Source organism: Staurois parvus, unplaced genomic scaffold, assembly GCF_062004578.1.
Source record: "Staurois parvus isolate SC_StPar_1 unplaced genomic scaffold, SC_StPar_1.0 ptg000684l, whole genome shotgun sequence".
NCBI lineage: Eukaryota > Metazoa > Chordata > Amphibia > Anura > Ranidae > Staurois > Staurois parvus.
Window position 1 is genome coordinate 913,540 of NW_028318480.1, and position 14,179 is coordinate 927,718.

At 41.0% G+C, this 14,179-nt stretch overlaps 1 protein-coding gene across 1 annotated transcript in view; it reads right to left on the reverse strand.

The window, feature by feature from the left end:
* AMOT (angiomotin) overlaps window positions 1–14,179 on the reverse strand; it is a 113,099-nt gene that overhangs the window by 14,060 nt on the left and 84,860 nt on the right. Inside the window, exons 9-12 of the mRNA XM_089652495.1 lie at window positions 12,985–13,175; window positions 10,459–10,581; window positions 8,842–9,074; window positions 7,714–7,938 (exon numbers count right to left, since the gene is read on the reverse strand). Coding sequence (XP_089508621.1) covers window positions 7,714–7,938; window positions 8,842–9,074; window positions 10,459–10,581; window positions 12,985–13,175 — 772 coding nt within the window. The remainder of the gene's footprint in view (window positions 1–7,713; window positions 7,939–8,841; window positions 9,075–10,458; window positions 10,582–12,984; window positions 13,176–14,179) is intronic.

Genomic DNA, 14,179 nt, shown 5'->3' on the forward strand with positions numbered 1-14,179 from the left:
ATTTCAGCAGCCCAATCAAATGAATGGACTGCTTTGCTGGACCAAATGCAGCCGCAGGGAAATGCAAAGACATGAACCTAGCCTAACTAAGGGGAGGCCAAAGCCGCTGACAGACTGATGAGAATGGACTGGAGACTGTCTGCAACTCAGAACTACCTAAAGGATCAATGCCCAAATCTAAACCAGATGGAGTGAAGCTCCCTGCAAGATGGGGGAAACCACAGAGGATAAACCTGATGCTCAGACTGGGGCAGAAGGGTTCACTCCCAAGGTGAATGACGTTCCTCAAGTGAGTTACATCATAATTAATGGGAAGAAATGACCAAAAACATGATCTCCTCAAAAACAAAACAAAAAAAAAAGAAAGCATAACTTCATCCCCAGCAAAAATAAGTCTTCAAAGAAAACCTTGGACAATAAAGCAGGTCCAGAAAAAAATAATAACAGCCAGTCGACATGTGAAAACCCAAGCCTTTGCCCTCCAAACGTTTAGGATACAGAAAAGGAAGTTTCCATAATCTAAATAAGGTTGCCTAGACTAGGCAACCAATCTTTCAAATTAAATATCCAAAGAAAGTGAGAATCCTCACAAACCCCTGGGACTAGCAGAGAGAATTAAGGGGGAGTCCATCTGACTGAAAAAAAGAGGTAGGGTGCACAAAAGGTACCCCTACAAGCGAAGGCATGAATGAAGAGTATACTAAAAACCCAGAATGGTGTAAGGAAACACCACAAGAGCAAAAAAACAAAAAACAAAAACATCCACTTAAGCTCCTGGAGGTGTCTCTGGGGCCTGATAGTGGAACTCCATTATTTACCTACACTTGAGCAGAGAACATGGTTCTAAGAAACTCTTGACCTGTCCCAGAGCAGCAAAGCATCCATAGTCATGACATGAGAGGTAGGATTCTAAACTAAAGTACATCGGTCCCAGAAAGAGGGTCTATCTCCAGGTGATTAGGTTCCATGAAAGCCTTTGGGTGTATCCCCAAAAAGGATTACCCGCAGAAGGATACCAGCATGCTCTGCCTGCTGAAAATCAAGAGAAGTGTAGAACCCTCCAGTGAACATTTTTTACTGACATTCAAGGATTGAGTAGCACCCAGGTACACAAGCCTCTCCCTGAGGAATTGAAACAACCAGCTGAGGAGAGCCAGAAGTCTATGCATGGTCAACAGTAATACTCTAAGCATCATCCAGCATAGCAGCCAAGCCACGTTTCCTGTCACAGGGGGAATGCCAAAACCTTCCTGGAGATAAGGGTCTTGCAACATCTAGATGATGAGTAATGGAGTTTAGTTCAGAAATCCACTTGCACTGGGATCATCTGTTCTGAGAAACCAGAACGGAGACGAGACAGAGAGAGAGAGAGAGACAGAGACTGGTGGGTCACTCTAGGGGATTTTTGGTCTATGGAGTCCATCTGGAAGTCTCAGCCAGAGACCAAGCCTCCAAGAATAGAGGGAAGGCTAATAAGGACAAAGCACCAACATCCTACAAACCCTTCACGGTAAAGAAGAGGAAATTCCCTTACAGTTAAGGAAGGATGGAAGGCAACATGGGGTATAACTTTGTCGTCATGATTAAAGCTGAATATCCTACAGTATATCTGGTGTTCAAAAGCTACAACTGATAGTCACTAGCAAGACTATGTGGTTGATTATTTCAATGTAGATACCAGGAAAAAACACCAGGGTAGTCACAAGGTACCATTCTCTAAGGACACTAAAGAGCCAGGTCATTTTTAGGGTAGGGAAAAAAACAAACTGGTCGCAGTCAACCAAGTAGGTCAGGGAACCCTTCTAGGGACAAGGGATGCATAGCGATTCAACAGTACACAGATATAAAATTCCAGAGGAATGGGGAGTAGAAACTCAGGTGTGGTACAATCCCAGAAGCAGAATCCCCTCACCGAAAGGGATTCCAGAACACGGTAGCAGGACAGTGAGAGGCAAGTGAAGGAGGAGCAAGGTACATAGGGCCTAAAAAGGGTGTCCTGAGCATTCAAATAACAGGGACCTGTCTGGATGTACAAATTGTCCCCCCACTTGTGCAACTGGGGGTGCACCTTCAGGCTATTGAGAGGGATTAACTGACCTCTGGTTTTGAGCTCTAAGAGCTGAGTGAGAATTAGGCTCAGAAGAGCTTTGGGTACCTTCTGCCTAAGTAGATGAAGGTAAGGGGTGACATTCCTCCAGCCCTTTACAGATTTCCTGTGTGGAAGCAGGAGCACACTGTGGCAATGCTAATCATGGTATAGGGACAAGGGCCAAAGAGGCAACATCTCTTCAAGTACAATCAGGTCAGGAAAGCACCATAATGTAGAACTCAGTACTCAAGTTACATTCAAAGTTAGCACCCAACAACCAGGCCAGCAGGGTCCAGGTACAGTCTCCAATCCTAATGCTAAGCAAATGTGAATCCAGATAGCCCAGACCAAACAGCAAGATTATAATCGGGGATCTTGACTGAAGGCACTGGGGAAAAATTTTAATGACGCAGGGAAGGCTATCAATAAAATAGATGTTCAGCAGTACTGGAGAAAAGGCATATATTTTACTAGGAAACTAGGGAAAAAAAAAAAAAACGTAGGCATGTTGGACAGAGGAGTGGCTTACAATTTTTCTATTCGCCGGTTTTCCAATCTGCTGCAGGTGACAGTATAACCTGACTATATCTGAATATATGTGTCCCTTAATAGAGGGTGTTCCCATCATACAAAAATGCAAAAGTCTTAGGTTTTCCCATCATAAATACTGTGAAAGTACTACGTTGGCAAGCAATTTATATGGGCATTAAGTACATATGATCAGACAAAAATACTAACATCTAAACCAGTGTTTCTCAACCATTTTTTTAGTCAAGACACCCTTTAAAATTATGGACAATGTCAAGGCACCCTCTAAAATTATGGACAGTCTTGAGGCACCCCATTCTAAAATTTAAAAGACTATTCTAACAGTTTTAAATAATGCAGCAACATCCATACACGTAGGACACCCAATGTAATATGTGACTTATTCTTCCAAAGCAAATACAGTTTTGCACACTGGTACTGACTAGTATTCCAATATTTCTCTTCTCCCTCAGTTTTTCTCAAACAAGGAAGGGTCAAACAAGGATGCTGCGCAGGCAAACAACATCCTCCTTATCAACTGATGACGTCATTGGTTGTCTGGATGCTGACGGCTAGATGGTTGTAATGGTGCACAATGAAAACTTGTGGCTTTGCGTAACTAAAAAACAGGCTTGTGCCACCCGCTGGTTTGGGGCAATCTTTAGAAATTTTGCCAAGGCATATATTTTTTGTGTGTGGTATATTCCTCCAAGCTTCTTGCAGAACTTGTCATAAATATTCTTTTGGATCTGGCAACTTTTTCTACCTTTCCAAACAATCCCACACAGATTCAGATATGTTGAGGTGGCCAATCTAACACAGCAACTGCTCTATCTGCAGACTTCCACTATTCAGAGGCCTTAACAACTTGCCTACTGGGCACTTTCCTGCCCAGGCCAATTTTCAGCTTTCAGCGCTGTCACACTTTGAATGACAATTTTGCAGTCATGCAACGTACCCATATGACATTTTTATAATTTTTTTTCACACAAATAGAGCTTTCTTTTGGTGGTATTTTATTTTTTGAGCTATAAACAAAAAAAAAAGCAAAAAACAAAAAAAAACAAAAAAAACTTTTTCTTTGTTTCTATCATACAATTTTGCAAACATGTAAGTTTTCTCCATCACTTGTGTGCGTTGATGAGGCTGCACTGACGGGCAGCACTAATGGGCACAGATAGGCAGCACTGATGAGGTGGCACGGATAGGCAGCACTGATGGGCATTGATAGGAGGCACCTAAGGGCGGCATTGATAGGCGGCACTGATAGGCAGCACTGATCATCATTGTCCTGTTGATCAGTGCCGATCCCTTCGCTGACAATTGCCGGTTCTTGGCAGCCAATAACCGGCAACTGTATTTACCCAGTGATCTGCTGTGTCATTAGACACAGCTGATCATGTGATACAAGCCCGCTGTGATTGGCCGATAAACATATCACGTGAACAGCTGTGTCCATAGGACACAGCGATCACCGGTAGCGCCAGGTGTGCGCCACTGGGGGCATGTTCTGGAATGACGTCCGTGGACGTAGTCCCAGAACTAGACAACCGTGCTGTAGCGCAGTTGGGAACTGGTTAAATCCCAACTCCAGGATAAAATGTTTTTTATTGACCCTGGCCTCCATTTCCTCTTCTCTGCAAACTCTAAATTAAATTTGTTTGTAATGACCCCAAAATACCTTTAAACTGATTGTAAATTTGCAGTCATGTGACCAACAAAGCACCTTCCAAAGTCCTTATGACTTTAGGCTGTGGGAAAAGGGGGGCACTGACCATTTGAAAGAAAGCAGCGACTTTCGCTGACACATTAGGACTATACAGTGGATATAAAAAGTCTACACACCCCTGTTAAAATGTCAAAAAAAGGCGACAAAGATAAACAATTTCAGAATTTTTTCCACCTCTAATGTGAACTATAAACTGTACAACTCAGTTGAACAACAAACTGAAATCTTTTAGGTGGAGGAAAATAAAAATGAAAAACTAAAATAATATGGCTGCATAAGTGTGCACACCCTTAAACTAATACTTTGTTGAAGCACCTTCTGATTTTATTACAGCACTCAGTCTTTTTGGGTATGAGTCTATCATCATGGTACATCTTGACTTCGCAATATTTGCCCACTCTTCCTTGCAAAAACATTCCTACTCTCTCAGATTGTGAGGGCATCTCCTGTGCACAGCCCTCTTTATATCACTCCACAGATTTTCGATCGGATTCAGGTCTGGGCTCTGGCTGGGCCATTCCAAAACTTGAAACTTCTTCTGGTGAAGCCATTCCTTTGTTGATTTGGATGTATGCTTTGGCTTGTTGTCATGCTGAAAGATGATGTTCCTCTTCATGTTCAGCTTTCTAGCAGAAGCCTGAAGGTTTAGTGCCAATATTGATGGGGATTTGGAACTGTTCATAACTCCCTCCTACTTTGACTAAGGCTCCAGTTCCAGCTGAAGACAAACAGCCCCAAAGCATGATGCTGCCACCACCATGCTTCACTGTGTGTATGGTGTTCTTTTGGTGATGTGCAGTGTTTTTGCGCCAAACATCTCTCTTTTGGAATTATGGCCAAAAAGTTCAACCTTGGTTTTATAAGCCCATAACACATTTTCCCACATGCTTTTGGGAGACTTCAGACATGTTTTTGTAAAATTTAGCTGGGCTTGGATGTTTTTCTTCATAAGAAAAGGCTTCCGTCTTGCCACTCTATCCCATAGCCCAGACATTGGAAGAATACAGGAGATTGTTGTCACATAAAGCGCTGAGCAAACTGTTGGTGCTATATAAATCCTGTATAATAATGTACCACACAGCCAGTACTTGCCAGATATTCCTGCAGCTCCTTTAATGTTGCTGTAGGCCTCTTGGCAGCCTCCCAGACCAGTTTTCCTCTCGTCTTTTCATAAATTTTGGAGGGACGTCCAGTTCTTGGTAATGTCACTGTTGCACCATATTTTCTCCACTTGATGACTGTCTTCACTGTGTTCCATGGTATATCTAATGTACCCTTCTGCTGCCTGATACCTTATAACAATGAGATCCTTTTGATGCTTTGGAAGCTCTCTTTGAATCATGGCTTTTCTGTAGGATGCAACTAAGAAAATGTCAGGAAAGACCTACTAGAACAGCTGAACTTTATTTGGGTTAATCAGAGGCATTTTAAATGACAGCAGGTGTGTACTGACTCCTAATTAACATGATTTTGAATGTGATTGCCTAATTCTGAACACAGCTACATCCCCAGTTATAAGAGGGTATGCGCACTTATGCAACCCCATTATTTTACTTTATGTTTACTCCCCCCCCACCCCCCCCCCCCAAAAAAAAAAAGTTTTTCAATTGAGTTGTACAGTTTATAGGTCCCATTAAAAAAGGTGGAAAAAGTTCTGAAATTATTTATCTGTCTCATTTTTTTACATCACAGAAACCTGTTATTTTAACAGGGGTGTGTAGACTTTTTATATCTACTGTATGTCTGAAAACATTCCTCGCTGGTGGGTGCATGATAAGGTACTCTAAGTGGGCATTACAAGGCCTGTTTAACACCCCTAGCTTCACTCACACACAGAACAGCAAGATCATCATGTATTTGTTGTGGATATTACTGGGCAGGTTATGGGGGGCTGAACTTTGCAGCTGGTAATGCCCACAACCAGCTAGTGGAGGGGGCATCATGATGACGCCCCCTACGAGGTGCGATTCCTAACAGCCTTGGGTGGAAAGGAATAGACTGAGGGACAGGAAAGGAAATTAGAAGGAAGAGACATAATCAATGCACAGTTCTAAGCCTCAAAGTGTGAAGGTGTTAAGGGGATTGCTTTATTTACAGCTTTACTGGCTTCTGAGACCCTACTTTAATAAAATCACCGGTCAATATTCTCCTCTCACTGTGACCGTATTGGAGGATTTCTAACTGATGCTAATTAAGCAGACACATATTTATAAAGTGTCATATGACTGAATTGCTAGAACTCCTGGCCTTTCCCTTACAGTCCATTAGCCAGTTTAATATAGTATAGCATTATACAAGGTATGCAGTCATAGGAAACATAACCTCTGCAGGATTAGAAGATTCCTAGTAGATGAATTCTGCAACACAAATATCAAATTTGTGATTACTTTGCAATTTGCTAGAAGGTAATACAAAATGTATTTCTTGCTCTGCTAACCTTAAATAACAGCATGCTTTCTAGGGGGTAGCATATATTCTAGATAGGGCAAAAATTCCAGAATGTGATCCTTATGCATGTCTCTGAGTGATAAATATTTTCAAACTAGATAAACGAGTATCTCAAGCTAGTGAACTTTTAAAACAGCATTATTTGTGCATACATTAGTTAGGTGAAGCTTTTCTTCTAGCTTCACGTTGGTATTTTTGCTTTAGCTTTAATGGCAGCTTCAGAGTAGTCACAATACTTTGTTCTGCATGTGTGGACACTTAAATACCACAACACTAAGGGCATATTTAAAAAGCTGTGAATCTGACATTACAATTATTCACTGCAGGTGAATCTTCCAAGTGCATGTATTTAACCACTTCAATACCACACAATTTCCCCCTCTTACTGCCCAGAACAAATTTTCAGATTTCAGCGCTGTCACACTCTGAATGACAACTGTACAGGCCTGCAACACTGTACTCAAATTACATTTTTATCATTTTTTTCTTTAGACAGATAGGGCTTTCTTTTGGTGGTATTTAGTTACCCCTGGGTTTATTTTTTGCTAAACAAATGTAAAAGACTGAAAATTTAGAAAGAAAAAACATTTTTCTTCATTATAAAATTTAGCAAATAAGTAATTTTTCTTCTTCACTGATGGGCATTGATAACCTGCACTGATGGGGCTGCAATGATAATCAGGGACCTGTGCCCTGTGAGACTGGTCAGTTATCAGCTCTCCTTTCCTCACACAGAGACAGCATGTTAGGAAAGGAAATGCCGATAACCAGCAAGCCTGTTTACATGTGACCAGCTGTGAGTGAAGACTTTTTACTAAAGAAACAGTACATTCTTAAGAAAGTCCAATATACTCCAAGTAATAGGAATAACTCCAACCTCCAAAGATGAAATGGTAATCTGACCATGATTAATACTTACCATTTTTCTCAGAGCTATACATGGGGCTCGGAGTGGCCAGCCTCCCCGGGCCTGGAGATGCACTCACAGAAGGAGTTTTGTTCTGTTCGCTGCTTCGATCTGTTTGTGTGCAGCAGTCTCGGCTACCAGTCTTTGAGTGTCCAGAGAGTTGGGGTGTTGATGGAAGTACAGGTGATGGAGTGGATGAGATAGACTCTGAACGATATTCTGTTGCTAGGAGGACCCCTGTAAATGAAACCCAAATAAGTTTGTAAGTTATTGTTCCCATTTCTCTACAAGAAATCAAAAGGCAATTAGACGTCAAAGTCTGTTAGTCTAGGTTCACACCTAAGCATTTCCGCTGCGTTTTGCAGAAACACACAGCAGTCCATTTAACATGATTTGCTATGGGACAGGTTCATATCTCCATGTTTTCCCCTGTTGCAGTTTTTGGAAAGGGTCAGGGACTTTTTTAAATGCAAAACGTTGCGTTTTTGGTTCTATAGACTTCAATGGATGCTGCAGAAAAGCATGTAGAGCGTTTTTGATGCTTTTCGCGTTTTTTTCTGCCCAGCAACAAAATAGAAAAAAATGCAAAACACATAAAAACGCATGTGCAAAAAATGCTAAATGCATCGCAAAAAGCATTGCAGCAACGGATCAAAACACAAACTGCATAGGTGTGAACATAGCATTAAGTAAATATAAATGCATCAAAATGGTCAGATTCTGGAAAGTAATTTTAATGTAGCAGAGCTGTTTATTATACAAAAGTCTCCACATAGCCAGTCTCTAGAAAGGCTGCATGACTATGACACCTGAGCCTAAATAGTATTTCCTAAAGCGTCAGAAGTGTGCCATTGGTGGCACTTATCCTCACTATAGATGACACACAACAACGTTTCTGACCTATATTCAGTGCAGACTTGTAAAAGAGTACAGAAGTGGTTACCAATGACAAGATCTGAAGAAAATTGGTCCAAGATTGGACACATATGTGGGTTTTAGTACCTATTCCTGAAGAGGAATGCCTTTAATACACATCGGTTGCCTTGTAATAAAGATATGACCACCTTTGTCTGGGAACGAACACCTGACAGCAAGCATAAATCAGTAACAGAAGGGAGACCAAATGATATCAAGTCTTACCTAAGCTGCCTTTCCAGCTCTTGTCTTCCCTCTTCTCTTCAAGAATTGGTGTACTACTAAGAGCAGATGAGTGGGAGAGAAGACCCGAACTGGCATTAGAAATAGACATAAGTGACTTGGAAGGACGCATGGAAGATGGCTGATCCAACTTGCTGGCATCTTTTCGAGAACGTTGCTGAAGCACTTTAATCATGGCATCCTTTTCAATGATCTGAGCATGAAGAGTTTTTATCCTAAGAAATATAAAAGAAAAACATGCATAATAAATCATCATTACTAAAACAAATTATTGTGCTTTCTGTTCTGCTGAATACATCATGGTATGGTTATGATTTATTAGGTGGTATTTACATACAAGGATTGTGGTTGTGCTGCACTTTTTTGGCGTATTCAACACATTACGGTCAATTTTCCACTTACCCTAGCAATTATCTCCATGCATCATCAAACTTGTTAAAGAAACATTGTACCATCCTGATAAAAACCAAAACAGTATTAAGCCCAAAATCAAAAAAGTAATAAATCTGTAGCTCACCAGTCCTTAGATGTGGTAACTGCATTAGTTTTTATTTAAGCTTTTTCCCCTGGTGATCTGGCTAATAACACACCTCCTGTATTAGAGTGCCCCCACTCTGGATGAAGGAGCACAGGGGCACCTTTGGACAGCATCATTGAGCTCACACTGCAGTTACACAAACAGTAACTGTTTTCTTTCTTTTGGGATAAAGGGTTTACATGAATAAATAAAAGCTGGTTATTGTAAGCACCCCTGTCAGTGGTAAATGCTTTGTTTTAACACTGTAACTGATATTTGCAGGAGAGCCTGTTCTGTTGAAAAACAGACTTAGTGTCTGGATTACCAAGTGAAAATAAAAGGAAGGAATGTCTAAAAAGAAATCTAATGCAGACATATTAACGAAATGGTAGGCTGCAGCATAATAAATGTTTGCTTTTTGGGTTTAATACTGTTTTAACTGTTGCTGCTTCTCATACTAAAGGAAGAAGATGATGGGCGTTAAATGTTAGATACCAAAGAAATGTGTTAGGAATACCCAGCATTTACAGCATCTCAGATGGAGCATTAAAAAAATCCAACACCACATTTGGTATGGCCAGATAATGGTACACAATAGGGTATCCTGGCATTTCAACCAAAGCCACAATAAAAAAGGAAAAGCCCTGGACAAACGCTAAATTGTCAAGTTTGACAAGAATCTATGTTTAACATTCACAATAATATAAAGCTCAGAATTTTCCCACATATATACTATCAGCTAGTATTTTCTCTAAAATCTCAGTCAATGGAGTTTTAGACATTCCACAAACCATGAGACAAAGTCACAAGGGGTTGCAGAGGACGCACTGTACAAGTCAAAAAGATTTAAGCATAAGACTGCTTTCCGCCTGCCAATTTCTACCCATTTTACAGTTCACGATGTAATACACAGCATGTTATTGTGTTAAAAGGAAGGCATTGCAAATGGTTTCATTTTTAGTTTTACAATTATGCAACACTTTGCCACTAAAAGATGTAGCAATGTTAACCCTACACAAAATTTGACCTAAGTCTAGTTAAACATTTGCTGCTTACTAGAAACCTGTCCAGTTAAAACTTACCTCCCTTCCATGTCTACACATCGTCTATTGGCCAGAAGTATCTCTTCTTCTTCCTTCTGGATTCTGGCCTCAAGTGTGGTGTCAAAGCTTGCACTTGGAGAATGGCTTATAGAGGAGGTGTCCCTAAAATAAGGTAAATTGCTGATTAGGAAAACATCATGAATCTAATAGGAGGTAGACCAGCAAACCCTCAAAATCTGGAGCAACACAAGAACATAATCATGCAGGAGTGCAAGTGAACATGTTTTGCCCACAAACAAATTTAAACCACCTGACAACTACTCTTTGCTAGTGTATACAACATGTTATACAAAATATAGCAATCTGTTGATCATGAAAGCCATTTTGAACCAGCAAGCCCAGTCATGATGCAGTTTCTTTCAGTGTAGTGAGATGGTAAAAGACAAGTAAGACAAGATCTGCATTAGGCTGTCTGCTATCGCCAACAATGTTGCAATGCACGGTTATTTATATACCATAAGGTTAAAAAAATATTTTTATAAATCACATCTCTAAAAATCGCCAACCCCTGGTACAACTGGAGGAATAGATCCACATGGAATACAAGTAGTTAAGCCCTGTGCCAACAAACCAGCCCAATATCCAGATATGCAGTTTTACTACTTTCAGCTCTCTAAACCCTCATGTCCCTGAAATAACTAGTAAATTCCAACACACAGGCCTGAGAAGAGCACACCAGGAGTAGATAAGATAAGGAGAGAATGTGCAGCACACTGCAGAGCCATCATAATGTTACTGGCCAGTTTCTCACTACATCAGCAGTCTAGGAACTTGGAGCTGCCAGCTAAATTGTGTGCATTCTGCTAACTATGGCTAAGCAGTGGGCCTAAGCCAATTCATCCATGCTTAAAAAAATTGATTTTTACAGATTCAAATTGTAGTGAGATCTTAAGGGCTCCCAGTGGCCTCAAATTATAAATATAAAATTCAAACACTGTGCAGATCACCACTGCAGAGCACATCATTAGATAGGATTCTGTGTGAATGGTGCACACGGAAGAAACTGCAGTGCACATTACAGCCTACACTGAGCACAGTATGGATGGTCATTCTGAATACCTTTGATGAGCATAACTCTATGAGACCGCTCAAATAAATATCTGCAGTGACATAAAAGGAAAATGGATAAAATACAAGAGAAACGGCTCTATACTAAAGTATAGCATTAAGATTGTTTTTTTAAATTTTTGTTCTGAGAATAGCAAATATTAACGAGATGAGAGTGTACTAAAACTGCATGGTGTAAAATCTGGTGCAGCTCTGCACAGAAACCAATCAGCTTCCAGGTTTTATTGCCAAAGCTTAATTAAACAAGCTGAAGCTAGAAGCGGATTGGATACCATGAACAGCAGCGCCAGTTTTAGTAAATTTCCCCTTATGTCTATGTAAAAAAATTAATGAAGTGGACTGATCACAAGAGATCGCAATTCAAGTCCATTGGGGAATGTTAAAATAACTAAACCCCAATATTATTAAATACAAATAATATATCAAATTCACCAATTCAATTCATCAAATACATCAAATTCAAACTGCTAAATCTGACCTACAAAGCCATTCACAATGCCGCCCCAAACTACATAACTGACCTGATACCCAAATACTACCCTACCCGTGCCCTCCGCTCCTCACAGGACCTCCTACTCGCTCCCTGGTCTCCTCCTCCCACGCCCGATTGCAGGACTTCTTCAGGACTTCCCCCATCCTCTGGAACTCCCTACCCCAATCAGACTGTCGCCTACCCTCCTCACCTTCAGGCGCACCCTGAAAACCCTCCTCTTCAGGGAAGGCTACCCCAACCTCACCTAACACCCGACCTCACCTAACAACTAACCTCCTCCACTCCTCCCGCCTCTCCATCCCCCACAGCCATCTCCTCCTGTGCCACTTTCCCCCCCCTCCTAGATTGTAAGCTCGAAAGAGCAGGGCCCTCAAACCCCTCATGTATTGTATTCTTACTGTCTTGTCTCATGTTCTGTCCCCATTGCTACTGTACAGCGCTGAGCATACCCTTTGGTGCTATATAAATACTGTATAATATTATTAATAATAATAATAATAATAATAATAATAATACAAATATGCCTTTTGCTTGCCATAAACAAAAAACTGCTTCTAAGCTCCCTCATGTGACCTAAAGTATGGGCAAAGATCATGTAGCCTCTGATGATAACAAGCTCTGTGGATATTTCACAGGATTAGAGACTTCAGGAAGTGTTTATAGTTAGACTGACTGTCAGACTTGCAGTGAGGAATGGATTAACAAGGCACAATCACTAGGCAGCCAAAACAAGCACAAGACAGAGCCTGAGTATGTAATTAGCAAACATGGCTGCCCATATGTACATATATTACAACTAGAAACAAGGTTTTCAAACGTGAGCATACACCGATAAGTTTTACATCAAGCTGATCTCCTTTTCACACATTAAATGGACAACAGTTCATGAATATTAAAAAGAACATAGCAAAGCACTGAAAGCACATGGAATGTGAGATGTTCACCTTTGAGCTGCCACAGTGGCAGCAGCATCCAAAGCAAACTGCCTCATGACACTCTCTTCCAAGTACTTTTGTTCCCATTTGGTCATGTCTGCCTCCAGGGCCAGGACCCGCTCCTCTTTCTCTCGGAGTAGCTCCATGAGTGCTGCAGCATTGTACTCTGAAATATTGGTAGACTGAGAGTTCCCCTGGCGCTGTAACAATAGTCAAAAGAAACAATTAAAAATTCACTCAAAAAATGTTATGTTTATTAAGATTAAAATGTTGGCTGTTACAATTTAAGGTTTTGGCTTGTTAATAAAGATCTAAAAGAAGTACAATGAATTCACCAGCTCTGCCTCAGCCCAAGTGTAAAAACGGCTTTAGCTCTGCGTTGTGTAAATGCAGTTTTTTTTTTTTTTTTTTTTAAAGTAAAACAGCAAACATGGTATACTTACTTGCTTTGTGCAATGGTTTTGCACAGAGCAGCCCTGACCCTCCTCTTCGGGGATCCCCCGCTGGCGCTCCAGTCTCCTCCTCTTCAGTGAGTGCCCCCATGGAAATCTGCTTTCCATGGGGGCACCTGTGTGGGCTCGCTCCCAAGCAACCCTGTCTGTGTTGATTTACACTTCAGTCACACCAGGTGCAACTTGCCTTGCGATTTGCCATGCCATGTGAGTTTCAAATTGACAAGATGACAAGTTGCACCCTGTTGTTCACAATTAAAGTGGTCATATCAGTGTAATTCTGACTTCGTCAAAACCGCACTGATTTCTAAAGTAGTGCATGCATTACTTCAGGTGCGACTTGCATAGACATTTGTGTCTTGCAAGTGGCACCGACAGCCGACTCTGAAATTGTGCGACTTTCAGTGAAGTCACACAATTTCAAAGTCGAATCTGTGTGACCAATGACTAACACAATCTGCCCAGTGAGGAGGGAGACAACAGCAAGAGCCGCTGCTCTCATGCACATTGCTAGACTGAGCTCAGTTAAGAAAAAGGGAGGGGCGCTGGGGGAATCCTGCCGCATAGGTGTTTTTTTACCTTCATGCATTTCGCACTGTCACTTTAAAAAAAAAAAAAAAAATTACATGCATGCATCCCTTGTGATAAAAATAATTAGTGACAGGTCCTCTTTATGGAGAGATATGGGGTCAATAGGACCCCACATCTCTCCTCTGCAATGTAAAGCATTATATTGAAAAAAAGCATTGATC